This window comes from Macrobrachium rosenbergii, chromosome 1, assembly GCF_040412425.1.
Source record: "Macrobrachium rosenbergii isolate ZJJX-2024 chromosome 1, ASM4041242v1, whole genome shotgun sequence".
NCBI classification, from domain to species: domain Eukaryota; kingdom Metazoa; phylum Arthropoda; class Malacostraca; order Decapoda; family Palaemonidae; genus Macrobrachium; species Macrobrachium rosenbergii.
Genome location: NC_089741.1, coordinates 23,398,225 through 23,424,747, shown reverse-complemented (window position 1 = coordinate 23,424,747; position 26,523 = coordinate 23,398,225). Strand labels below are relative to the sequence as shown.

Below are 26,523 nucleotides of genomic sequence, written 5' to 3'. Positions count from 1 at the left end.
AAGGATGTTTTGGGAAGGTTGACAAAATTCTTTCAAAGATATTTTTTTCCAGTACTTAATGTATAGTACATGGCTGGTTGAAGTTGGATTGTCACTATAGATGCTGTATGTTCAGATGTAAGTATGTTCTGCAGCCTTTGCATTCAGGGATTGAGTTGTGTGGGTTATTCAGGGATCAGATGAGTGTGATGTGTTTGAAGACATGCACTATTTTTAGAATGATAAACATCACAAACCAACAGTTGACTTAATGTTTTAATTTGTTATTATTCTACAATGGCTGCCATTTATTAAAGATGATGGGTTTTAGAGGTTCTTAAAGAAATCTCAGTACTGTAGTATCTGATTACATATTTCTACAAAGCTATAATTTTTACAAATAGAACATAATTAAACTTATTGCAGAAGAACCATGAGAACCTATGAGATTTAAGATTTATAGCTTGGACTTTGTTTAAACTATTTTTAAAATGTAAAAATCAACAAATTTTTTGTGGCATTTGCGCAAAGCTATCCGAGGATAAAATACATAACAGCTATTGGTCAACGGACTTTAAAAATTCTGTCTCTCTCTCTCTCTCTCTCTCTCTCTCTCTCTCTCTCTCTCTCTCTCTCTCTCTCTCTCTCTCTCTCTCTCATACTTGACGGATATTAAGATAATGTGAAGCTGTATTTTAACACTCTACCCTTCTCCATGTAATGCCTCTTAAGCACAAAGCACGAATTTTGGCACAATTAACTGCAGCGATTCTGTTGGTAGGAAATGCTGGGATTCTTGAATGGATTGGAAGCGGAACCAATGTGCTCATTAGTTGTATCTGAGAAGTTAACATAGAAGTTCTGCACTCCACCAGTAAATGTGTATGTGATCTGGAAAGTTAAAAAATGGAAATGAGAAACCCCTAAAAAGGGCTGGTATATACAGTACTAAAGTATTCCTGCTCAGTAACAGTCAAAAGAGAATTTACATATAGAATATATTTGTAGTTGAATTTGCCATGACCCGTAGCAGTTAAGCATGTTGTCTGTAAGTGCCACCATAATTTTAACTAGACCAAATGCAAAGTAATAAAAATTTGTTGTAGTTCCTATGGTTAGTACTTTTCATGGTATGTGTAAAGGGTAAGAAACAAATCTGGCCCATATAAACTACAGTGGCTGCTATTTTTTTCCTTCTGACTTATCTCTTGAACGCACTTTATCCAAAGACCGTATGGTACTGTATATACATATTTATATTTACCTTCATTTTACTATTGGCTCTTTTTCTATATCAGTCACTGACACATTCATTAATATTGAAGCTTATTGAATGCTGAGGTGTGAATACTTACAGCGTTAGCAGGAGGTGTAAAGATGCAAGCTGCTCGCAGGGTTGTGCTTCCAGGTCTTTCAAAAAGGTCATTACACTTTGGCTGGAATCTGGTCTTTTCATTATATGTTATCTGGATTAAGTGAAAAAGAGATTTGAACAGATTACCAGGTATACAAAGAGTATAATTTATCAAGTCCCCTTCTCTCTCTCTCATCATCCTTTATTGTTATACACTGTACCAGTAATTTTTTATGGTAATCCACTTCTCTAGAATGATGCCATAGTCCTATCTAACTGCAAAAGTTTATAATGATTCATCAAAATGCTGACCAATCATCCAAGATGTCTTAATAACTTGGGTAAAGATTTTCATTCTTATACTTAAAAGGAACAATAAATGCTATATAAATGTTGCATTATCAAGGCCACTACAAACATTATAAAGTCTATGGCCATCATTTACAGTTACTTCACAAACTACATGCATAAAGACATTGTAAAGGTTTCTAGTCTGTCTTGTGGTGGTTATGCTGCAATAACTGCCTTCCCATTATACAGTGTCTGAAAGGTGTAAACTTACAGTGCAATAACCAGCCTCCCATCGGACACAAATTGTGTAGTTCTGGTTGTCAAGGTAATACCAGTCTGTGTTTCCAGGATCAACATTATTCCATATGTCAATTTTATTTGTGGCTCCCCAATACCACTGACCACAGCCGTCTGGAGCTGGAAGGGAAATGATTTTACATTTAATTTGAACAGTCATTTTGACATTTGTATTTTTAGCTTTGTCTTAAAATCGAAAGTCATTTCCAAAAACATTTTTTCTCCTAGGAAGAAGTTTTGTCCCATTCTGTTTTTATTAAGATGATGGGTTCTGTTCAGAGAGAGAGAGAAAAAAAAACAGTAGCTTCATACCCCTATGTAGAGCCTTCAACAATAATACATTGACCATATGTCTTGTACTTGTACTGGGTCAATCACTTGCATTTGCTAAACATTCTCATGTTATGTCAAGGCCATGTCATTCAGTTAAATCAGCTTATCATAGATGTTCTTCCCTCATTCCTCCTAATTGCTCCAGAACCCTTTTGAATAATCATTCCACTAGTTTTTTTTTTTAACCCCATCTTTGTATTAACTCCAGAATTTCTCACTTGCTCTCAACCCATTTTACTGTACATAGACTAAATGTGCAGTTCATGTTAACAGCTTCCATTATACTCTTCTCTTATCGCCACACCTAGCGAACATGTAAAAAAAAAAAATTGTCCTACATGATCCTAACACAAATAAAGGAAAACTGATCATCATTAGTCCTTTCCTTGGAACCTTAAACTTACAGTTTTCTTCTAACTTCACTTCGTCACATGAAGCCTCTTCTTGCTGTTATAACTAGCTGACCTTCCTGTATACCATCTTGGGATTTTGTTCTCTGAACAAACTATAACAAGTCAAAGCTGAGGTGAACCTATAAAAAAAGTAATGTTTCTGTACGGAATTTTGGACATTGCCCGAGACCTACCTCCCATGTCGCATGTGTACTGAGAAACGTAGATCTCCCATTCTCGTATTAGGCTCTTTTCTGGATCAGTGTGAAAAGTGAAAGTAACCGTGTCCTTAACGTCGATATAATCTGGAACAGAATTACAGTACATTTCAGTATGAATGGAAGTAAGTATGCAACAAACACACTCGAGGAAGTGTGTTTTGTTATTACCATAGTGATAATATATTATTGCAGAATTGATGTAACTCTGGGTATATTTTGAGACAGTTCTTGTCTGTGAAGTCCCAAATTCATGATGGCAAAGGCTAGGAAGAAGTATTTTGTAGAGTCTTAGGTTATATACATTAATGCACACGAGACATTTTTTCAAGGACTAGGATGCATTATCTGATATTGGTACTACAATACTTTGCAATTTCAGATTTGTTAACAATGCCATCTGAACTCTGTAACCACCGTTATTGACCATTTCTGTCTTCATCATTATCACCACTTATAATGCCATGTGACGCATAGGCATCTGTGAAACTCCGCCTCCAGTGCCTTTCCTGTGCTTTCACTTCCACAAATTTCCACTTCATTTCTAACCTCTAATCGCATAGCCGTTATCTAAGTAGGTCAGGGTCTTCTAAGTCTTTTGATATCCTCCGGAGCACAGTTGATAATCATACTTGTGTGTGTCATGTGGCTGATTTTCAAATGTTATTCAACTTACTGCTTTATTTACTTTTTTTGTCTCACTAAATTCCAAATGTAGAGAACCTGCGGTGGATATCATTATTTCTAATTATAGGAAAGATTCACCCTCATTAATCATATCTCTAACGAGTATACCATCCCTTTGTTCTTACTCTATCCTTATTATTCCAGTTTTCCTGAAATAATAAGGAATGATCTCGGTCCCATCTCTGGATATATAATGCATTCTCTAAAGTAAGTTTTGTAATTCTAGTGGCACTTTGCTGTTTAAAACAGCATCATCTGCATAGTTTTAGCCCGTCAAGTTCTGTCAGTCCCTAATCTAAATGATCTCTAAATCTAAATGATCTCTAGCATTTTCGATCACTTTTAGTGTTTTGTAAGATAAAACTATTGAGGTGGTACTGTCTGTCGTCTGCACTCTTTCTATCCGCCCTCAGATCCTAAAAACTACTGAGGCTAGAGGGCTGGATATTGGTATGTTGATCATCCACCCCTCAATCATCAAAAACCAAATTGCATACCTCTCGCCTCAGTAGTTTTGATTTTATTTAAGGTTAAAGTTAACCATGATCATGCTAAAGGCAACACTATAGGACAGGCCACCACCGGGCCGTGGCTGAAAGTTTCATGGGCCGCAGGTCATACAACATTATACACTGTACAGAAAGCTCGATTGCGCCAAAGAAACTTCGGTGCATTTTTTACTTGTTTTCTTTATGAAATCTATGATATGGCAAAGTGCAATGGTGACTTACCATGAGTATACACTACATCACCACTAGGCAAGCTTCCGTCAGTAGTAACTTTTCAACTGTCAAATCCTCTCTGGGTATAAAATAGTTTATATTTACGCTAAATTACTAAACCATCTCCTGAAAATACTTAAGTGAAAAATTAACCACACATTCTTTTAGAATGATAGTATAAGTTTTCTTCTATACAAGAGCTGATTAATAGTTCCCGTCAGGACTGGTTCACTGGTCCTTATTGGAAGTCAGTGCTGAACTGTTACAGCACTACGTTTATGGCTTTGGAGTTGAATATTCCATGTAGGTGAATAGGTTATGAACATTGCCAGTAACTGAATAGTAAACGTGGCAGAATAATGAAAGTAATGTTTTAGGGTGCACTTTTAAGATAGGCCTAAACTCTTTTGCTTCAGTCCCCCGTCTCTTATAGGCATTCTCCGCTTGCTACGTTTTGAGGATAAGTTGCCAATATGTTTTCTGATAATAAATTGACCCTAAAGTGGTCTAGAAAAAGGCTCAGAGTCAGAATACCATAAACTTCCTTATCAATGACCTTACATTGATTCCACTGACGGGTGATGGACTGATGGTTTGAAAAGGTAGGAACACAGTGAGCCAAAAATATATCATAACTACTTACAATCGTCTTATCATACAACATTTTATAATGGAAAAGCAGCTGCTCGAGTTTCGTTTTGCAAGATTACTTGCATTGAAATTAACTAACTCCGCAGAAGCTAATTGTATTTTGTTATCAACCGGTTCCTGTGGGAGACCGTTGGTTACTCACTTGAATTTGAGACTGAAATCAGTAACGCTATGGCATGTGAAAAGTGAATCGGTGCGGAACCTAATCCCTCTCGGAGGCCTTGGAATGGACTCTCTTAGACTAAGATGTGGTAGTTTTATAATAAGGTATGGCTCCGAAACAGTTTTTAAGTATGATAATTGCTTCCCTTCGCCAAAAATTTTACTTTTGCCATTAAAGTAAAGACTTGAAGGGGTAGGCTACGGGGTCCCATTGGTGTGACGCCATCTTGCCTTGACTGAAGCTCATTGTTTGAATTGGGTCAGGTAAGGTTAATTGAGGTGGGTTGGTGTTTAATTTGAATAACTGGATATACGGTGATAACAGAAGTAATTGAGGGATTTTTTTTTATATCAGATATAGGCTAGGGATACCCAATAAAGAACGGTTATTGGAAATAAAAGACTGTTGGTGCCACATGCGCTACCGTTACCGACATCCAGTGCCGACGCAAAGCACTTTTCGAAACTAAACAGCATCGAGACAAAATCGGGATAATGTTCGTTTCCGGTCTCCATTGTTTTATCTTTTATTTAGAAAAATACATTTTAACGTTCCTGGTCGTTTCGGCCGTAAGTTATTAGGCCGTAACATCCAAAACAACGTAAGACGCCATGTTTATGTTATTTACCGTCATTATTTTATGTTTTACGTACATCCCCAAGAGGCTGGTACTAAACACGGCGCCCGTTTTGCACGTAAACGTGCTTTACGGCCTGAGGTTTTGTAACTTCACAACGAATGATTTCCGGTTGAAATCTTGAATGGGACAATTGAAAACAGCAGTTGGAGTTCGGACCGGAAACAAACTTTACCAAAATCAGCAGTAGATTGAAATTGAGAACCCAGACAAGGCTTATCGTTGTATCATAGATAATTAAAAAAAGGGGTGAATTTCAAACCAAGTCGGCAACAGATTAATGCCATCAGAAAAGTATACCTTAGTTTTACCAGACCACTGAGCTGATTAACAGCTTTCCTAGGGCTGTAAGATAGGCCTGTTAGTTCTATGATGAATTGTGGTGTCATTTGGGATGATGGTGGTGATGAAGTACACGTATAGCTTGTAGGCTAAGTACTTCCAAATCTTAGTTGTTCATGTTATTTTAATTTTCAAACTACTGTATGGCTAACCCCTTGGGGTGGGGAGGGTAGTGCTGTCAGTGCACCCCTCACGGTACACTCTAAACAATTATTTCATTGTATATATTATTGTATACTCTCAATCTCCCTTTAAGTGCTGAATGGCCTCATAGGTGCCAGCGCTTGGTCTCAGGTGTAAATTCTATATTCAACAAGAACGACCTTTCAAAACATGGCGTGGGCTGATAAACAGTGTTAATCAAATGTCTTGTTTAGCATACCTTGTAAGTGAGTGTGGCTGTGTTGCCAAAACAGAAAAATTCATTCCAATGAGGAAATTTGCATGTAGCCTACTTCGTGGTCAGGTGTAGGTCTTGTCTCCCCCCTTTTCCTTTAAGGAACGGAAATGGGAAATATAAGACACCGTTTGCGTCATATTTGCTACCGTTACCGACATCTAGCCTAATGCTGACTCAAGCACTTTTCGCTGTTGAACAACATCGAGGTAAAATCGGCAGTGGATTGAAACTCAGAACCCAGACAAAGCTCATTATTATATCAGAGGAAATGAAAAAGGACGTGTGAAGTCCAGTCCAATTCGGCAACTGATTAGGCTAATGACATCGGAAACAGCGGTATGATGGGCCTCTTAGTTCTGTGGTGAAGTGTGATGTCATCTGGGATAGTAGTGATGATGATACCGTAGAGGTGAAACTTATAGCCTGTAAATACTTGCATATCTTAGTTGTTAATGTTATTTTAATCTTCAACATCAATGGCTAACACCCGTCCGGGGAAGGGAGCAGGGAGGTGTGAGGACAGTACCGTAAGTGCACCTCGCACGGTGCACCAAGGTCTTTAGACCTTGCGGTGCATATACGTCATTACTTATGGTCCTTTGCAGCGTTACTTTGGTCCCTAGATGCAACTTCTGTTATTAATTTTTCTGTACCTCGTTCATATTATCAACCATCTTGCTTTCCACCCCCACCAAACAATTGTTTCAAAGTGCAACTGCGACGTCTTCCTCCTTGTACACCTTTAAAACATTTTACCGAAGTTCACTTTCAGCGCTGAATGACCTCATAGGTCCTAACATTCGCCAGCCAGTATTATGAAAATGATTTATAGAATAACAACATAAGTCTCGTAATATGAAAAATAGCAGAAAAGTTATCCAAAGAATCTACAGCGACCCACTTGAAGTAATGTATAGGAGGGTGGAGGCAGTGTAAAAATCGGTGGTGGAAAAATGGCAATATTGTCTTGTAGGTTATTTAGTGCAAGATAGTATTCCACAGGACAGTCGAGCGCAGTATCATTCAGAACTATAAGGCGTAGTGGAATATGAACGTGTGAAATAGTAAAGTTATTGTGAAGAATTATAATAACCCTTGAATAAAAAAAACGCAATTCAGTATTCGTTAGGGTTGTTTTACAGAATGAAGTAAGGACTTTAACTACAGTACCATGAAGCTTTCGAAGGCTTTGTAATGTGAAGTCCAGCACGTAGGGTAAGCAATAGTAGAAGTGTGAGCGTAACGTGGATGTTGCATCCATATATATATATATATATATATATATATATATATATATATATATATATATATATATATATATATATATATATATTACTATTAAAGGACTATTCAAACTGAGTATTAATGGAGTTTTTTATTTAGAAAAAATTACAAGCTTTCTTTGACAAACAGTCCACATTATCAAATATCTGTACGGATACTTGATAATGTGGACTGTTTGTCCAAGAAAGCTTGTAACTTTTTATGAATAAAAAACTCCATTAGATACCATCCAGTTTGAATGAGGTCCTTTGTTAATTCTACTAATGCACAGAACAATTGTGTTTGTGATAAAGTTAATATATATATATATATATATATATATATATATATATATATATATATATATATATATATTTATTATATATATATTTTTTTTTTTTTTTTTTTTTTTTTAATAACCATGGATTAAAGTACACGCAGTAAACGGTCTCTTCATACATGGTTGAATTACTGCTGTAACTAAAATCAAACCGAAGAATGGAAAACTTAAATTTTACTTACAATGGACGTCTTCTGTCAATCCACAGACTTTGTTAAATTTCGTGTCTTGATTAACCAGCATGTAGTCGTGGCGACAAGATCCGTCCATTTCTACCTGGTACATCATCAGCCTTTTGACGTCTAATCTGCCGTGTGAAAATACATTGGAATTAGTTTAAGCTTTTAGCATTTTTGCCGTACCATGAGAATTATATATATATATTTGTGTGTGTGTACCTGTTTAAATTGAATGTTTCATTGTGCATTAGTTCAGTAAGCTGGGATATAAGAATTTATTTTATGTAATGAAATTAGGAGTATTTTCCATGAGTGATGTAATCATGCACAGTCAAGAGTTAAACGGCTGAAATTTACATCAAGACCGCGCGATGCTCACAGGGATTCCTGTGTCATGGGAAAATTGTCACGTACTGGATTTCATTGAAATTTCATATGAACGCAACTGTTTATTATATTTTGAAATTTAAAAATTCCATTTTTATCACTTGATATGCTTTGAGAACACTCAGTACTGGTAAGGCTGTCCCAGGGACACTTAACAAGTTGCAAGGTTGAAATTACTTCAACCTATAGACTACGGACAATCTCAGAATTTTCTTCCCCTGTTCTTCCAGGAGCTTACAGTTAAGGTAGTTAGAATCAATGATAACATGAGACCAGCTTGATCTGCCTAAAGCATTAATAACAACAGTGGTATGCTTGGTCGATAAATCCTCAGTTTCCGAGCTAGATATGTATTCTTCTCCTCCTTTCAAGGTAGGAATGCCTTAAGACTAACCCTTAACGTACCTGTATTGACATATCTTCTTGCTCATGCGCATGATCGTGTAAGTGATGTCAACTCCGCCTCCAAATGCAGCTTTGTACAGCAAAGTGTTGTTGCCAAAGGCTACTCCATTTTCCGCGGCTGTCACTGCAACCAAAGATAAGTTTGTGCAAACATATTTAAATTATTATTGATGCTGGTTCTTGTTACATCTTCGTTAGTAACGGTTTACTCTCTCTCTCTCTCTCTCTCTCTCTCTCTCTCTCTCTCTCTCTCTCTCTCTCTCTCTCTCTCTCCATACATACAGACGTCTTTTCCGTCGTGGACTTTTTGTTTAAGTGTATCTTGTGTTTTTTATATCTCTTACTCTAGCGGATGAACATCTTGTGCTGAAAACTTCCACAACATTAGCTGCGTCTTACACTTGCACAGAAGACCTACCTGCATTATATCGATACCCCCATACCTCTGTCTTGCATGCTCTCTCTTGCTTCCTCACATCTATGTGGCCTTCTGCATGTCTTCCTCGCCTCGCCTCCTCCCTCCCAATAATTCATGTTTGTCCGCTTCTTACCAACCTGTCATTCTTTGCACATGACCAGACCATCCCCAAGGTCCCTTTCTTTGGACCTTGCTTTCCCCATGCTTTTTACCATTTCTGTGTATCTATATATTCATATGCTACATGTACTGCACAAACAATTTCTACAACTTTCACCTTCAAATTGCATTCAACAGCTACACTTGACTTTTATATACGAGAATAGGCGCAACAACGTTTTGGATTCCCACCTTGGTTTCCGTTGGTACTCGAAACTCCTTTCCCGTATTTTTGCACGTGTCCCTCGTTGTTTCACCTATTCTGTGACTCGCATCGTCTCTCATCGTACATTTATCCGATGTCGTAATTACTCCCGAATACATGAACAAATTTACCGCATCCATTCCTCTATCATACACATTAGCATTCATTGCTCCGCCTCCCTGGCTTCCGTTTACCTGTATAACCTTGCTATTGCTCACTTTTGCCCTCAACTCTCTCCTCTTGCAAAACACTTTCGAATTCTTCCACTGGCCTCTGCTGCTTCTCTTCACTATCCAGGATCAACACTGTCATCTGCAAACATGGTCATTCCAGCTTCCATTCTCATTATATATATATATATATATATATATATATATATATATATATATATATATATATATATATATATATATATATTATATATATATATATATGTGTGTGTGTGTGTGTGTGTGTGTGTGTGTGTGTAAGCAAACCTATGGGATAAGTAAGAAAATGTTTGCAGATATATATGTGTGTGTATTATATTATGTATATATATACAGTATATATATATATATATATATATATATATATATATATATATATATATTTACATACTGTATATGCTTGGTAGATGATAATATTTTTCTCAGTGTGTCAGAATAAGTGTTGATCTCCGGTCGGTAATCGAAAGGCAGGGTCCAGTCATAGAGAGGATTTATTTTTTTAGTTGGAATTTATTGATCGTTACTGACCAGCATAGTTCTGTCATCAGCAAAGAATTAACATGAAATGGAATACAGAAGTATATTTATTTAAAAAATGAGGCGGTGGGCATAATTTTTCATTATGTCCAGAAACGTTCAGTAAATTACAAAAACTGCCAAGAATTTGTACCCTTTTTCCGACTGAACCTCTGCTTTTTCAATTACTAGACGAATATAAACACTTACTCCCATAGCTCAAGAATATGTATGGAAGCACAGGACCCGGTCCTTAATAAGTAGTAACTAATTCTCTCTCTCTCTCTCTCTCTCTCTCTCTCTCTCTCTCTCTCTCTCTCTCTCTCTGAACACTTACTGACACAGCAGACGCCGAATCCCAGAGCGCAGGATCCCCTGTTTACGCCTTTCTTCTTGTAGCACTCGACTTTGGCCAAGCAGGTCCCGTTTCGACCATCTCCTGCGTCGCATTTGTCGTTGTAGATTCTGACGATCGTCAGAGGCGCCAAGGGAAAGTGGTCTGGAGAATAAAGAAGAATAATTATTTTGTGAATCTTTTCATTGCTTGGAGGCTTAAGTTTGTACTTAGAGTTGGAATCTCTTGACAAACATGTTTTAGAATTCTTAAAGTATGGTGTTTTTGTGTGTATAGTTACGAGTTGAAACGAAATTAGCTGAGTGTTATTGGGAATATAAGTTTGTTTCGGGGATGGAATCTCTTGGCTAACGTAATTTTCGACCCAAATTCGAAAATTCTGATGTCTTCTTGCGAATAGTGTTGAATAAGATATTAAATTAGAACAAGAATGGGATTGTGGATAAGTACGCTGATCAGCACTTTCATTAAGTTTATACAGGAAAGAAAGAATAATTTTACCCTAACAAAGTATTTGACGTAAAAGCGGTGTAAAAGCAATTTTTTTAATGAAAAATAGTTTTATTGTATTTTTGGTTGTACAGTATTTAGTGTTGATAACGTCATTCACGTTAATTTTTTATGCTTAAGTCACAGCTAGTCGTCTCAGATTGTGCTAAATCGTCTACATAAAAACAGTTTATTGCTGTCATTCAAAACGAAGTTCAGATATTCGTGTGGTCCAAGTGTGTGTGTGTATATGTATATATATATATATATATATATATATATATATATATATATATATATATATATATATATATATATATATATCCAATTTGGGAACCGTGCGTCATAGTCGAGTGTGGTGGGTTTCGACCAGGGTACAATAGGGTGTGGGGCAAGCATCATCATCCCAAAACACGTAGTACTAACCGGAAGTTTAAATCCCTTCCAAATGGACAAAAAACGCATAGTTGAATGTATCTATATATTATTCAAGAGCACACACATTATCTATACGGTATATATTGTGTGTGTGTGTTTATATATATATATATATATATATATATATATATATATATATATATATATATATATATATATATGTATATATATATATATATATATATATATATATATATATAAAAGTGAAATTTCTTTCTGTAAGGCCTGCATATTAATATTATTATTATTATTATTATTATTATTATTATTATTATTATTATTATTATTATTATTATTATAGTTTCGTAATGTACGGTTCGTTTTTCCAGCTCAGACAAATCTCCCCTGACGCAATCTCTCTCCGCAGGTGTTACAGGATGTGCAAATTAACTTGTCTGAAGGTGGCCCTCGCCATGTGGTTTTGAGGTCTGGCTCTTAAAAAAATTCGTGCATAATATTTGGGCCTTTTTTTCCTAACCGTTACCGGCAAAAAAAAAAAAAAAAAAATGCGAAGCAACTCCATCTGGCCGTTACCTTTTTTGTTCCTCTTCACTTTGTATTAAGATTTACATTATTTCCTAGAGGATAAAATTCGGTCGCTTAAGATTTTACGGTAAACAAATATTTCTTGAATAAAAAAAAAATAGTTTTATTGTATTTTCTATTGCATAGTTGGTTGCTAAAGTCATCTGCTTTAATTTTGATGATATACCGCAAATCGTAGATGGTCGACTCGAATTATGTGGAAGCGTTTACACGAATTCAGGATTTTCAGCAAAAAAATGAACAGATTTTCTATATGAGAATGATGCATCTGTCTTACTGGACTGTGGGGGGTTTCAGTGAGGGTGGAATATGGTTCGGGCTAGCAACATTATCCCAGTAGACTTACTAGCTAAGAACTGGAGGTAAATTTCATCCAAATGGGCAAAGGCGCTTAGGTGAATATATTTAACATTCAAACACGCAGACTCATCACACAGAGACATATATGTGTGTGTTTGTGTATACATATACATATGTACAGTATATACACATGTATATATGTGCGTGTGTATGTATGTATGTATGTATATATGGTATATTGTATATAGACATACATATAATTCTAGCAACTTTTAAATTTTCTTAAAGCCTACATCTCGCAGACTCGACTATTATAATTAATATTGTTATTATTATTGACGTTTCGTAATGGGCTCATTTTTTAGCTCAAACACAAATCTGTGTCAATTTCTCCGGAGGTGATACAGGACGTGCAAAATAACTTGTCTGAAGGTGACCCTCATCATGTGGCTTTGAGGTCTGGCTCTAAAAATACCTTCGAGCTACAATATTTGGCCCATTGTTTTTTTGTAAATTGTTTCCGGCAAAAAAAAAAAAAAAAATCGCAACTTAGTCAGGCCATTTTCAGTGTGGCTCTTCACTTTGTAGTAGGATTTTCGTATATTTCCTGGAGGATACATTGGGGTTACTCAAAGGCTTACTGACTGGAAGCCTTTTATGGTAAATTCTTCGTCATTGTAGTTCTGTGTCTGCGGGTTTCACATTGTCGGGGGCGGGGGGCGGTTGGTGATAGACGGGCAATTAATTGTAGGCATTACTCTATGCAGCTACTATCCATCTTTTAAAAGGTTATTCTGTCTCTTCCTTTAGGGTTAAGCAATTTTTTTTTTCTATTTCTCCTTGTTTGCATCGGCAAGGGTTAGTTAAGGTCATTAGGTTGCCCTGCCCGTCGGCGTGTTGATTAATAAAATAAATAACGCACAAAAAGAAGGCTAGAAACCTTGTGGGAGTGTCATATGCGGAAGTCCGGGACTGAACTGTGATTTCTTTTATTTAAGCCTAAGTAGTTAGCCTATGTATGCAAGACACCGTCTGCCGAGTCAGTCTCATAAAACCGACTGATTAATCGAAGTATTTTTTATTTGATGGGACAGTGTGACGTAGTGCCTGGGGCCATAATAGAACGATTTCAATGTATCATTTTATTTTTTTAAGGTATGAATTCATTAAGTTGGTATATATATAAAGATTACCAACATGAGCCCTTAGTCAGACTTATTTTATGCATGTAGCTAGTTTAGCTTGGTTAAGGAGAGATTTAAAAGTGTAATTCATTGTTAACATTGCTATTTCAGAATAACGCATTCTCATTTATACAGCATATGATGCATAACTAACTACTCAGTCCACAAAGAAAGAGACAGAGAGAGAATTATCAGTTCTCTGTGATCGCTAAGAATGTGGAACTAGCGAGAGAGAAGTGGGTAGATATAAATTCGTTGTTTTCATGATTAATTAGAATTATCTCTGCCGCCGTATAAGGTGGTTCATTCCAGATGATTAATTCGATTACCCCTGCCTCGTTGACGGTGTGTGTGTTAGCCGAAATAAGGTTAAAAACGCCATACAAATCGGTAAATCAATCAGCCATCACTCAAATCAACTCAAGACAGTTGACGGAATGTAGCAGTGAGGTCTTTAAGGGTAGCGAAATTTAACTTTTATGATTAAAATTGGTAACTTTACATAGTTTAATTAATAAAGGGATACAGAATGAATTTTTCCAATCGGGAGATTAAATGTAGTTTGCTTCCCTTCCTTTGATTTAGCGAGTATGAACTTAGAATAACCAATCGCATAGGTCCTATTTTGCCTTGTGAAATTTTAATGTTATTATAAAATTTTCTTTTTAATGGGTGCAGTCATATTACTTGAATAGTGTGGGTATTTATTTAGGGAATAATCATTCATAATGTCGAAGGACGGCTTATGGGTTTAAGATGTTTTATGCATAGATAACTAACTTATTATTGCCACAAAAGTTTTCGAACCCGAATATGATACTTTTTTTCCACCAGCTAAAAATACCATTTCGTTAATATCTCAGACTTAGAAACTTTTTGTGTGTGTGTGTGTGTAGGAATACAGTTAAACTAATGAATCAGCGCCAGTGCGCTCATCCTAAGCAGTGGTACGTAGAAGTTCTTCTGCCATATGTTAACCATAAATTCCTGGCCATAAAAGTGCATTGCTGTCATATATCAGTTTCTCTGCAAAAGAACACTCGTAATATTGTACAAAAGTGGCCTTCATTAGAGGAAAACATTTCATTCTGACTAGGGGTAACCATTGTTGCGAACGGAAATTATGTGCATTCTGGCTTTCTATCTTAAGTGGAACGCCTGCTGTCTTAAATTTCTAATTTGACCGCAACGAAGTGTTATAACTCAAGCCTCAGCTATGGTAGTGGATCTAATTGTTACATTACGCCGTTAGCTTGAAGTTCCTTCAACACTAATGGTTATTCTTGTAAATTTTTACGGCTATTTACCTGCGAACGCAGTTGACGTTAATTGCAATAAGCGGACACATGACTCTGATGATTATACCTGCTCGGAAAATTCCGTGTCCATTTCTGTAAGAGCCAAAACTCTTGTAGAAAAGGGAAGGATTTCAATAGACACTTTCTTACAAAGTCTCGATGTAGCCTATTTCCTTTGGGATTTCTGAACTTTCATTTGGGATCGAGTCCAACAAAGTAAAGGAAAGGGGAAGATAGAAAGTCGTTAGAGCTAGTGCTATACTCGGTGTTGGTAAATGTAACTAGCAGATTTTATTGTGTAATACTTTAGTAGTTAAAAGTTTGAGGACCGGATTATGTTAAACTAATATTTAGTGTTATTTGCCTTTTTAAATTCCATACAAGTTTATAATTTTTTTTTCTGTTAAAAAAGATACAGAGGATTATTGACCCTTGCCTTTCATGCTATCTGTAGCTTTACTCGATGATGAGAAAATCTTCAACGCGCCCATCTTTAGCGTAAGATTCACATATTTTCATAATTAGTGCACAGTTTGTGAAGGAAACCAGGAAGGCCACAGATATGCCTGATAAACTTCCATAGGAAAAAAATGCTTCTAGATTTAAAAAAAAAAAAAAAAAAAAAAAAAAAAAAAAAACGCAAGACGGGAAACAGTGTTTGCGCTCAAGTAACCTCTGGTTACTGGTTTAACTTTTATAGTAACGTGGTATTGTGACGGAATTGTTCGTATCATGACATCAGAATCTTATATACAAATAGCCATACACTACACATCTCCATTTAGATTTACCGGGCAAGATAGAAACAGCTACATATGTACCTTTTAAAATTTGTCTTATTTTTACCCCAACCTTGGTCTTTGTTGGGTTTTCGCCTGCATCGTCGAATTACCCAAAAGTTTTGGGTGAAATACTATGAGATTTCCTAGCGAGGTTGGTCATTATCCTACAGCCGAACTACTAAATTTTGGTGGTAATCCAAATCATGATGGCGGTTAAAAAAAAAAAGTGTTTGCAGTGGCAAATCTGTGATAATTTAGCAATTCGAGAACTGGCTAGCTTGCAATTGCTAAGGCTTATGTCAGTGGACACTTAGAACTGCTGGATTTTGTTAGCTATGTGAGTAACTCTATCTTCACTTGGGTTTTCAAAGAACATTTTCTGACCTTTCGATCCTTACGGCATCTGATTAGAAGTGATTTTCCCTTCTGGTTATCTGAAGTTTGTTATTCAGTCTGGTATCTGGGAGGTATGATCTATTCTAATGTATAAGCACGTTGTCTGCTGATTCCCCCGTGTAGCCTGGTTGTGCATCATGTTTGCTACGAAAGTATTATAGCCTACACATGCTCCCTACTCCTTTAATGATTGTGCGTTAAATAGTGGTTATTCTTGAAACAATACTGTTCATTAGAAGCACTTGGATGACGTCATGAAATGCAGACTAGGTGAATGAGTCGTTTTGGATTAATAGCTCAAAAATGTACACGATAAAGTGGAGTCTTGGACTGCATAGAGTGTACTGCTTGATTCGTTACCCATTCTTTAATTTTTTCTAAGAGAGAGAGAGAGAGTGGTAGGTTCATGAGTCGACGGTTCTTTTGTACCGGTACCATCTTCCGTATTTGCAAAGTTGAGTTTATTTTTTTAGTTTCAAGTTAAAAAGAAATATTACTGATGTACATTTCCATTTGAGCTCATGCTATAATCGTGTTGCCTCCTAACTTTATTTTTGCATAGGCTGGTGCTGGTTATACTTGAACCTGATTAAGTATTGCTTTTCCGCTAAAGCCCTCTCTCATCATCCCTCCAGACTGAGTTGATCTATGAAAATAAACCCTAATTTTGGTGGTAAAAGCCCATGAAAACGATCTGGTGCATGTGTCCTAATGCAGATCGGGCATGCCTTTCCTGAATAGTAATAAAAAAAATTAAAACACGCTTTTGTGAAAATGCACTAAAAAGTACAAAATAATTTTTGAGACACCAGGATTTTCTTACAATTAATCATGTCTACAAAAATAAAAGCGTGGCCGCCAAACATAGAAGGAAATGCTACAAGGAAAGAAATATATTTTCTTTTATTTCTTGTAGCATTTCCTTCCATGTTTGGTGGCCACGCATTTATTTTTGTAGACATGTTTAATAGTAAGAAAATCGTGGTGTCTCAAAAAAATATTTTGTACTTTTTAGTGCATTTTATTAAGAGCATGTTTTAGATTTTTTTCTATTTTTCTATTTTATACTTTTTAGTTTTGACAGAAATTGTAACCGATTTATGATTGTAACTAAAAGAAATTGAACGCGATATCCTGTCGAGCCACTGACCTACTGATCATGTAAGGTTGTATTGTCACCGGGATTAGGTAACCATGCAAAATTTCAAGGCCATCAAACGAAGGGAACAGGTAGAAAATTGAGTTACAAGTTATGGCACGGACAGACAGTCCTTTTCAGATATATTTTTATTAAGAAACTGAACTAACATTAATTTAACTAAGACAAAGAGTTAATATTATTTTAAATGAGAGAATGAACTGACGTTATTACATCAGTTAGTATATAATAACAGCTTCAAATAATGAATTGAAATGGTCGGATTTCGAGTTGTCTTTGCCAAGGATGTGTCCTTTATATTTTTCAACGGAACATTACAAAGGTTACATCTACTACGGTTATAACTGGAAAAGTGCAAAACAAAGCTTCATTCTGTTTGGTAGTAACGCCAATGTCGGAATATTATTTCAGACGAGTTGATATCTTAGATTAAGACAATTTTAAAAACAAAAACTCTGAGCATTTTATAAAAAAATAAAGTAATGCAGATTATACAAAAAAGTTTGTAGTTACGTGTATCAGTCAGATGTTTTTGCTTAATTATTCAAAGTGAACTGTTAATCATCACGTTACCGAAGGGCTTGTAAAGATAATCCCGTATTGGCGATAATTTGGGAGTTAACTATGGTTTCTGAAGTTATTGATCTTTTACACAACTTAAGTCTTACACGGGAAGCATTAGTATTCTCAAGTAGTTTAATCAGATCAATGATTTACCAGTAGATTTATATGGTTGGCCTGAAGAAGCAATGAAGAGATAAAGAAGCTGAACAGCAAGGTGGGAAGAGAATAAAGGAAGGGATAAAAAGCAAAAGCAATGCAGCCGGGGTCAGACAGGTTCCAGAGAACTTGTAGTGTTGCTTATTGTGTCCTGGGCAACGATCACTGTAGGCTGTAATTTCCACGCCTGCCTCTTTGGATATCAGTAAGAGCTTTTACATAAAAATGATTATAACACAAAAAATACTGTGAGAAGTCACTGGTATACTTACTGAAAAGCGACCTAAAGCTGGGTAGTTCCCAATCGGAAAAGGTCAAGTTCCCTTGTACGCCCAAGAGAAAACTTGTCACCACAAATGCAAAAAGCACTGTTTTAAAACCCATTCTGGTCTGCCTCTACCGAGCCGTTTCGAACGCGTCAGAGTATTTCCTTTGCCTCCTTAATCCTTAAATAAGGAAGGACAGACAATAAATAGCCTTGGTCTGACTCCTTCCAAAGAGAGGCTGCGAGGAGACGGCTGCTCGGAAGGCTCTCCTGAGACCAAATAGTGCGGGGTCTGGAACGCCCTCCCAAAAGTAAGCCACGCAGCAACCCTTCGGGTTCCTCCGGTTTCGCGTGCAGAGGTTTTTGAACTGTCCGGTCATGAGTATAACTGGGACGTCTCCAGCAGCAGTTGTTTCTCATCTCGTGACAGTCTTTTAAAGAACAGATTATTATTATTTTTTTTTTTTTGTACTTGTAATTAAGCTCTGTTAATTTATATCCAGCTCTTCTCACAACTGTTTTCACATGAAGACTTGTTGCACACAGCCACCAGCAAACACACACATGTAGATATATATATAGCCTACATTAGAAATGTTTATATATATATATATACATATATATAATATATATATATATATATATATATATATATATATATATATATATATATATATATGTAAATAATACGCGTCCGCCCAATAGTTGTCTTGTTTTATTGAATGTCAAAGTAATTATTTTCAGTTGAAATAAAAATATTGCTGTTCTTCACTGCTTTCAAGTTTGGAAACTGAAACGATCATTCTTATGCTGTGGGGTAATTTTTAATGAAAAAATGTATACGGTATATTTGAAACCATGCTTTAGCGAATATGATGCTGTGACTTCCAAAGGCAGAGGGCAGCTTGTATTTGTAGCCATTTCTTACTAGGTTTTACAATATTGAGCTCTGGAATGCATGCTAATGTTAGCAAGGTAGCGAGTTCATTTTTCCTCTTGTTGCGAATGTGTGCGTGTCTTTCCGCCCCGCATTTTTGCAAATAAACAGTGGTAGCGGTGAACCAAATAGCGGTCTGGTCTCCTCTAGGTGGGAAATCTTGCCTTTTTGTTTATTTCTTTTGCATATTGACGAAACAACCCCACTAGTACCTCGTTGTAGGTTGAAATAAGCGTGTGATATCCTTTCCTGGATTTTTTGAAGGCAGTAGTCGTGTGCAGCCGTGCGGAAGAGGTCAGAATACACGTTAGGTCTGTCAGAAATGTTGTCAAGTCCCAGAGCACGCACTGCAATAGGTAGGAAAGGAGACTGAAAAATTTTCTTCTTTAATTTTTAAGTTGAGACCCCTCTGCTTTCAGGGCATTCTCTTTATTTACTGTTCTTAATTCTGTATTTCCTAAGAGTTTCTTCGTTTTGCCCTTCTCATTTTTACATACAGGCATTTTATCGTATGGAAGCCTGCAAGCAAAGTTAAACCTTATTCTTTTGCTTCATATCAACATACGTATATTGACAAAATTAAGTATAATAATTTTAATGAATGTATGACTGGACGTATGAAATTTATTTTAAATAGTTTTTGTGAAAAAAATTTATTTGTATTTCATTTACCTTTTTACTATAACATATCTGGTTTCTGCGTTGGTGAAGTTTGTTTTTTTTTTCTTTGTTTTTTCGTAAGGATCCTATAAAATTTATCTTTTATTGTAATCAGTTTCAACGTCAATTTTTTATTTGTTTGGTATTCATAAGGCCTAATATATGAGCAATCCACCTGTTACTTTTTTTTTAACTCGAGATTTTTGTGCAGTGCTATATTGTTTACGACTTCATAATCTGAGCATCTTTTATTTTTCCGAAAGCAAAGGGTCTATTCTGTACTTCTGCTTCTCTAATATTAAACTTTATGACTTGTCTTGGGAACATGTACCTTCTTTTGGGGACCTGGCCACTCCATTGGCTCTCTTGGGAGGTCCAAAACTCTCCCTGGGTAGCACTGGTCCTTTGGAGCCCCTGAACTGTCCATGGGGAACCTGCACTCTCTTGGTGACCTGCACTGCCATTGGAGACCAAGACTGGTGGATGTCAGGGCTCTCTTTAGGGAACCTGGGCTTTCTCTGGGGGACTTTGAATTCTTTTGGGCATCTTTTACTCAACGATGGATCTAAATTCTCTTTATTAGACCGAGTCTCTTTTAGGGCGTCTGTAGTCTCTAGGGGCACTGGACTCTCTCTTGGGGCATACATCTCCCTTGGGGGAACGTGGGCTCCCTTTGAGGGGCCTAAACTCTTCGTGGGAGGGGGCCTAGACATTCTTTTGGGAACCTGGCTCAATAGGTTAATTAGTGGGTTTCGTGATGGAGAGAGATTATGTTCAAATTACAGTAGACTAGAATGTACAGTAAAGCATTTATGCTTCCTGTAATTGCTAGGTAATTTATCTGTTTTCTAATTATCACCTGTCATGTTCTGTGCTTCTGTGTTCGTGTTTACCCAGGTAAAACTTAAGGCCTTTGCTATTCGCACATGTATGTATGCCGTACTAATTGTCTGTTCTTAAGTATGCGTATATAGGAAGGTACCATATACACGCAATGCGTATCTGTATGTGTGTATGGTTCGTGTATGCAGTGACAAAAAATCACAAACAGAAACAGGAGGCGAGCAGTGGTAAATACATGGATACATCACAACTTACCGTAACCTCGATGTAGGAGTGGGTAGCGTTCTATAGCTTGCTATGCAAGACTGTTGGTTGAGTCGTCGACGTAAAGAGAGAGAGAGAGAGAGGTGGATGTCGTACTACAGTAGTAGCCTCGGTGCTCGGAACCTTTGTGATCATGGTCAGCTGTGTTATGTGATACCTGACCAATGTGTCTCATGGACAGCTTGTGAAACACCTTTCATACTAGCCTATATCTTTTCAAATAAGATTCGACATTTATGTTTTATGAACAGAAGACGTTGACACTGAATTTTGGAGTTTTCTGATCAATACCTCCGATCTTCCATTGGTACTCTATGATGGTTAGGTTGAGATGTACATTTCTAGATGAGTCACATCAAAGGTTTTATTTAGACTCACCAGTTAGTTGCTATCAACTAACAGGTTTTAAACCCAAATTAAAGTCTATTAACTAACAAGTTTTAAACCCAAGTTAGTTTTATAGTAAGACGTTTTTCATTTTCCATCCAACCTGAATTTTTCACGTTATTAAATGTGTCACGGTAAGCTCACTGGTAATTTTCGAGTTCAGAGTTGAGTTTCATCACCACGAGTTGGATAATCTTACTTTACGCAAGTCTCTTGCAAGAAAGTCTTTTTATGGTGCGGACAGGTCTTTGGCGGGCGATAGCTTTTAAAGTCCAGGTTTGAAGAAGTATTGGGAAAGTGGGTGCTCTTAGGGCAGCCCATAGACTGGCTGTCGTCTCGTTTGTTTTAGGCTAAGCTATCCTTCTGTTGGCACGGGTTCTTGCTTCCAGAGTAGCAAATAAAACGTTTTGTCAAAACAAGGTAATTCGTGTACACAACGTTTTCTTTGACGTCTCCAGGATATCAAAGAAAACTACAGTAATGGGAGACTCTAATGAAAGTGTCCCGAACCTACTGAATTTCGCCAACTACGGCAAATTCGAATAATATAATACGAGTGTTCATTATGGTAAATATAAAGGAGATGGCTGCACGAAGATATCGTATATTAATATATTTTGGCCAAATAATATTGAAAAGGGTGTATATAATGCTATACAGGTGAGATAAGCTGAGAATTCTACAGAGATAACGAGAAATTTACCTTCTTGTTACGTTCATCCCCAATGGGCTTGCATAAACATGGCGGAAGATCCGCTGGGCCCTCTATTCAATACCAACCCCTCGGGGGTGAAAAAAATATAAACAAAAGGCGGTAAATTTCTCAGTATCTCGCCAAATTTCTCGAATTATCTCACCCCTGCTGTGTTATATACACACACCCCTTTCTATATTCTTCAGTCAAAACGTTATATTAATAAACGATATCTTCGTGCGGCCGTTTCCTTTACATTTGCATTCATTTCCTGTGTGTGTAGGATAGTAGGATAGTATTTATTATTCACACGCATCCAGAATCCTAACAACATTAATTATTTGTTATATATGCTATGATATTACTTTACTCCTGGTGTTAGCTTTTGTTATTTACCATAGGGAATATGCATGTGTAAGTGTAAGAAACACTCCAATAATGTCTTATACGTGGCTCTTTTTAGGGAAGAGAGTGCACTGAGTTTTACAGGTATTAGGCTGATTGATGAAAAGCCACATAACTTTGTCACCGTGGCTAATGTATTCAATTGAAAGTTTAATAATTACTTGATCTGTTGAGGGTTCAGAGAATAAAACGCATTATCAGCCCAGTTAGCCTTACAGTTGGATGACTGACCATTCCGTCAACACTTTCGTAGCATTTTGGATTTTGTTGAATTTCAGTAATGTAATTGAATGCTTTGAATTATTTTCAGTAACTGTGCTGTACTCGCGGACCTGGTCTTTTTCCATCATATTTTGCTGTCTGCATAGGCTGTGCGATTGATACTCACTCAAGCAAGCTCAAGGGAATGAGGATGCTTGTCAGTGAAAAAAATTTCTTTTTAGACTTGTCCAAAAGTCTGTTTCAACCGACCTCCTTATTAATTAGTTTGGTGACCTACAACCCTACAGCGTTTTCGTATGGTCATCCAGTTGTTGCTAATTCAGAAAAGGTTCAAAAGTCTTGCAGGAAAAGGGATGACATAACGTACCCAACCTGGAAGTGATCTGTTACATAGTTGTTCTCCATTATATACAGCCGCCTGGGTTTAAAGTGTTGCAGTGAAGGTACTCAAAATACAACACCCTTGCTTAGCAGTAGACTTATGACACTGTAATGTTAACGTTTATTTCCAGAGGTTAGACTATAGTTAAAATATTTAAAATTGTTGGTTCGTAAGGAATGGGGAACCTGCAATTTCTGCTGGCTTTCGAACCACATTATACCCCATTGCTGCTTGTATTAGACTACTATAGATTGTTGTAAGTCTTAGTATGTATATATATATGTATACACATGTACAGCCCATGCATATATATATATATATATATATATATATATATATATATATATATGTGTGTGTGTGTGTGTGTGTGTGTATATATATATACATACATACATACATACATATATTTACAAGAAGGTTGTAAGCCCTTCCTTAACCATACTCTTTTATTCGTATCTAGGACTGGCATGAACGTATGTAAACTGACTGGCAGTTTCATTTCAGTGATATAGCTTGAGAATTTACTAAACTAAGACCTTGACTTTTTACGGCTCCGAGGCCTCTTGATTTTCAACATTCATGTGGTATAAAATTTTCCATACTTCTGATTGTCACTTGAATTCAGATCATTCCAGACTATAAACATCTGCCACGTAATAACAGATAGGCTGCGCGATTAATTCTATTACTCCTGCATTTCCACCTTTTTATTTTTTTGTTTAAGGTACAGTACCACACACTTTTCTAAAAGCTTTGTTACTTGGGTGACCAAATTTTTTTTAATGACCTTCATAATCATGTAATTGATTCGTTGAACTTCAAAACTATAGATTAAGTAATTGTTTGTTAAGAAGACTCACAAGAGTCGCACCGCTTGACGTATTTTTTTTTTTATCTTTTGAATGCCTAATTGTTATTTATCTCATTTGTTTATTTTTATGTCTCAGTTTATTTTCGTAAACCGGCTGCTTTCTCTGTTTGGGGTCCTTTGGCTTGTAGCATTCTTTTTGCGACTTTGCAATGATAATGATATATATATATATATATATATATATATATATATATATATATATATATATATATATATATACATATATTTATACATATACATATATATACATGCACCCACAGAGAGACAGACAGACAGACACCACCCAACTTACGAACATTCAGTTTAAAAACATTCAGGTAAACAAACAAACGGGACCGCAAATTAAAATTGCGTTGAGAGTGCTCCCTTTTGCCACCCGTAAGTTCACATTTTGTTCTGTGCGCCTATTCTATAAAGTACAGTACTCTATGCACAGTGAATTGTGTTTTAGGATGAAAAAACGTACAGTACTGTATTGACTTTATATCATATCGTACTTACATAGGCGTGAAGGGTACAGTGACCAACATGGAGACAATTCAACATGCAAACGGCTGGCTGGAATGTAACTCGTTTGCAAGTGGGTGTGCCTGTATATATATATATATATATATATATATATATATATATATATATATATATATATATATATATATATATATGTGTGTGTGTGTGTGTGTGTACTGTATATATGTATATATATAAATATATATATATATTTATATATATATATATATTATATATATATATATATATATATATATATATATATATATAGAGAGAGAGAGAGAGAGAGAGAGAGAGAGCTGAGCGGTACAAGGAGAAAACTAGTTTTTGGGAAAACTCAGTAAGCTTTTTTTTCTGCTTTTTCTTTGCAGGGATAACTTACTGAGGCAACTGGCTAGTGGGCAAATGTATTTGATATTAGTACCCATGCCAACAGATTATGTATGTATTTTACATTTCGGTATATTTTATATTCAGTTATGCTTACCCTTCGCCCATAACGGTGTTGAATAAAACAAACATTGCATTTTATAATTTATAGTTAATATAACAATAACAATATCATTTTCAAGCGAAGTCTATTATAATTTATGGCATAAATAAAAGCATATTATTAGAAGTAAACACATTATAATTATGGCTCAAGTAACAAAACCAGAACAGATTTGACGCTATCTCTCATGCAATTTGAAGTTAGTTTAACATAAATTATAGCATGTAGCCTATTACAGGAAACATATACAGTACAGCTTCCTTCATGCTTGGAACATAAGGAGGTGATCCCCAATGGGGGCTAGTGGTGTCAGTGCACCTCGCCTGGTGCACTGCAAGCATTACTAAAGGGTGTTTGTAGTGCCCTTAAGGGCCCTAGCTAAATCCGGTTTTTAGCGTTTTACTCTACCTCCATTCCTTCTTGCTGAGCAACCTCTCTGTTTCCTCTCAGTGCAACTGTGAAGTTTTCTCCCATTTTCATTTTCAGGTCCATGTACTTCATCTCATTTGTTTTCTGGACTTCTTTACCTTGCTGCCCAACCACTCCAACATCTTTTCATTGTATTAAGCGCTGAATGGCTGAAAGTGCCTTAGTGCTTGCCTGTACAGCCTAAATTTCGTGATTCATTCATTCAAAACGATGTGAAACTTAAGCATTCGAAAGTAAAGGTTAACCTATTATAACTGGGAAATCAGTAAATACTTTAATCTTAATAGGTACAGAAACAAACGAAGCAAATAAAGTTGATTAGTATGGCACTGTAATGCCATATTTAAACTGAGTATTGTAATCTTTGGCTTCTGGTAAATAAGGGTGTGAGAAGTCTGGTATCATGGTTATTTTTTGATTCACGCTTAACTTACCAGATGTTCGTTATGTCATAGCTTGGCGTCTCCTAGGCGAGGTTGTTGTTTTCGCTTATTCGTGTTTCTTGTTGAAGCGATGTTTTCATTAGATCTAAAGTGATTGACTGTAGAATGATCCATTTACTTCAAGTGACAAGAATTTGATTCTCTTGGATCTTTGCTCTTTCGCCTGATTGGTTTTGTGAAAATTGCCATATTTTTTTATGCTGTGAAATCTGTATCACAGTACGTAATTGGTGTGCTTTATTAATAAAGTCATGGCGATATCATATTACTCTCACTTTCAGTCTTTTTCTGTAAGGTTTTGAACGTTTTGTGTCCGGAGTGACGATATAGTTTCCTCCTAGTTTAAATTGAAAGCAATTGCTCCAGAGGCATCAACAAATGCCTTACAGGAACCTTCATATCGTTGAATTCGAAATATAAATTGATAATCATGTTTTGTTTTGTTTTGATCGGTTCGTTCATGGGTAAGCCACGCCTTTCTTCCTTCATTTTACTTCTCTCTTCATC

General features: G+C 36.3%; 2 protein-coding genes across 3 annotated transcripts in view; one reads left to right on the top strand and one right to left on the bottom strand.

Annotated features, from left to right (window-relative positions):
• Window positions 1-268: 268 nt before the first annotated feature.
• Window positions 269-19,058, bottom strand: LOC136841708 (uncharacterized). Its single transcript, XM_067108973.1, has 8 exons — window positions 18,487-19,058; window positions 10,885-11,046; window positions 9,041-9,164; window positions 8,252-8,376; window positions 2,841-2,951; window positions 1,896-2,041; window positions 1,335-1,445; window positions 269-870 (listed from the first exon to the last, which is right to left on the bottom strand). Exons 1-8 carry the CDS (start codon window positions 18,596-18,598, stop codon window positions 736-738), a joined length of 1,026 nt encoding a protein of 341 aa, XP_066965074.1. The 5' UTR covers window positions 18,599-19,058; the 3' UTR covers window positions 269-735.
• Window positions 5,092-26,523, top strand: part of LOC136841773 (cuticle protein 19-like) — a 414,507-nt gene continuing 393,075 nt past the window's right edge. The window contains exon 1 of one of the 2 annotated variants that reach the window (XR_010854140.1): window positions 5,092-5,350. The gene's annotated coding sequence lies outside the window, so the exon portion shown is untranslated. The remainder of the gene's footprint in view (window positions 5,351-26,523) is intronic. The other variant, XM_067109331.1, reaches the window with a different exon arrangement.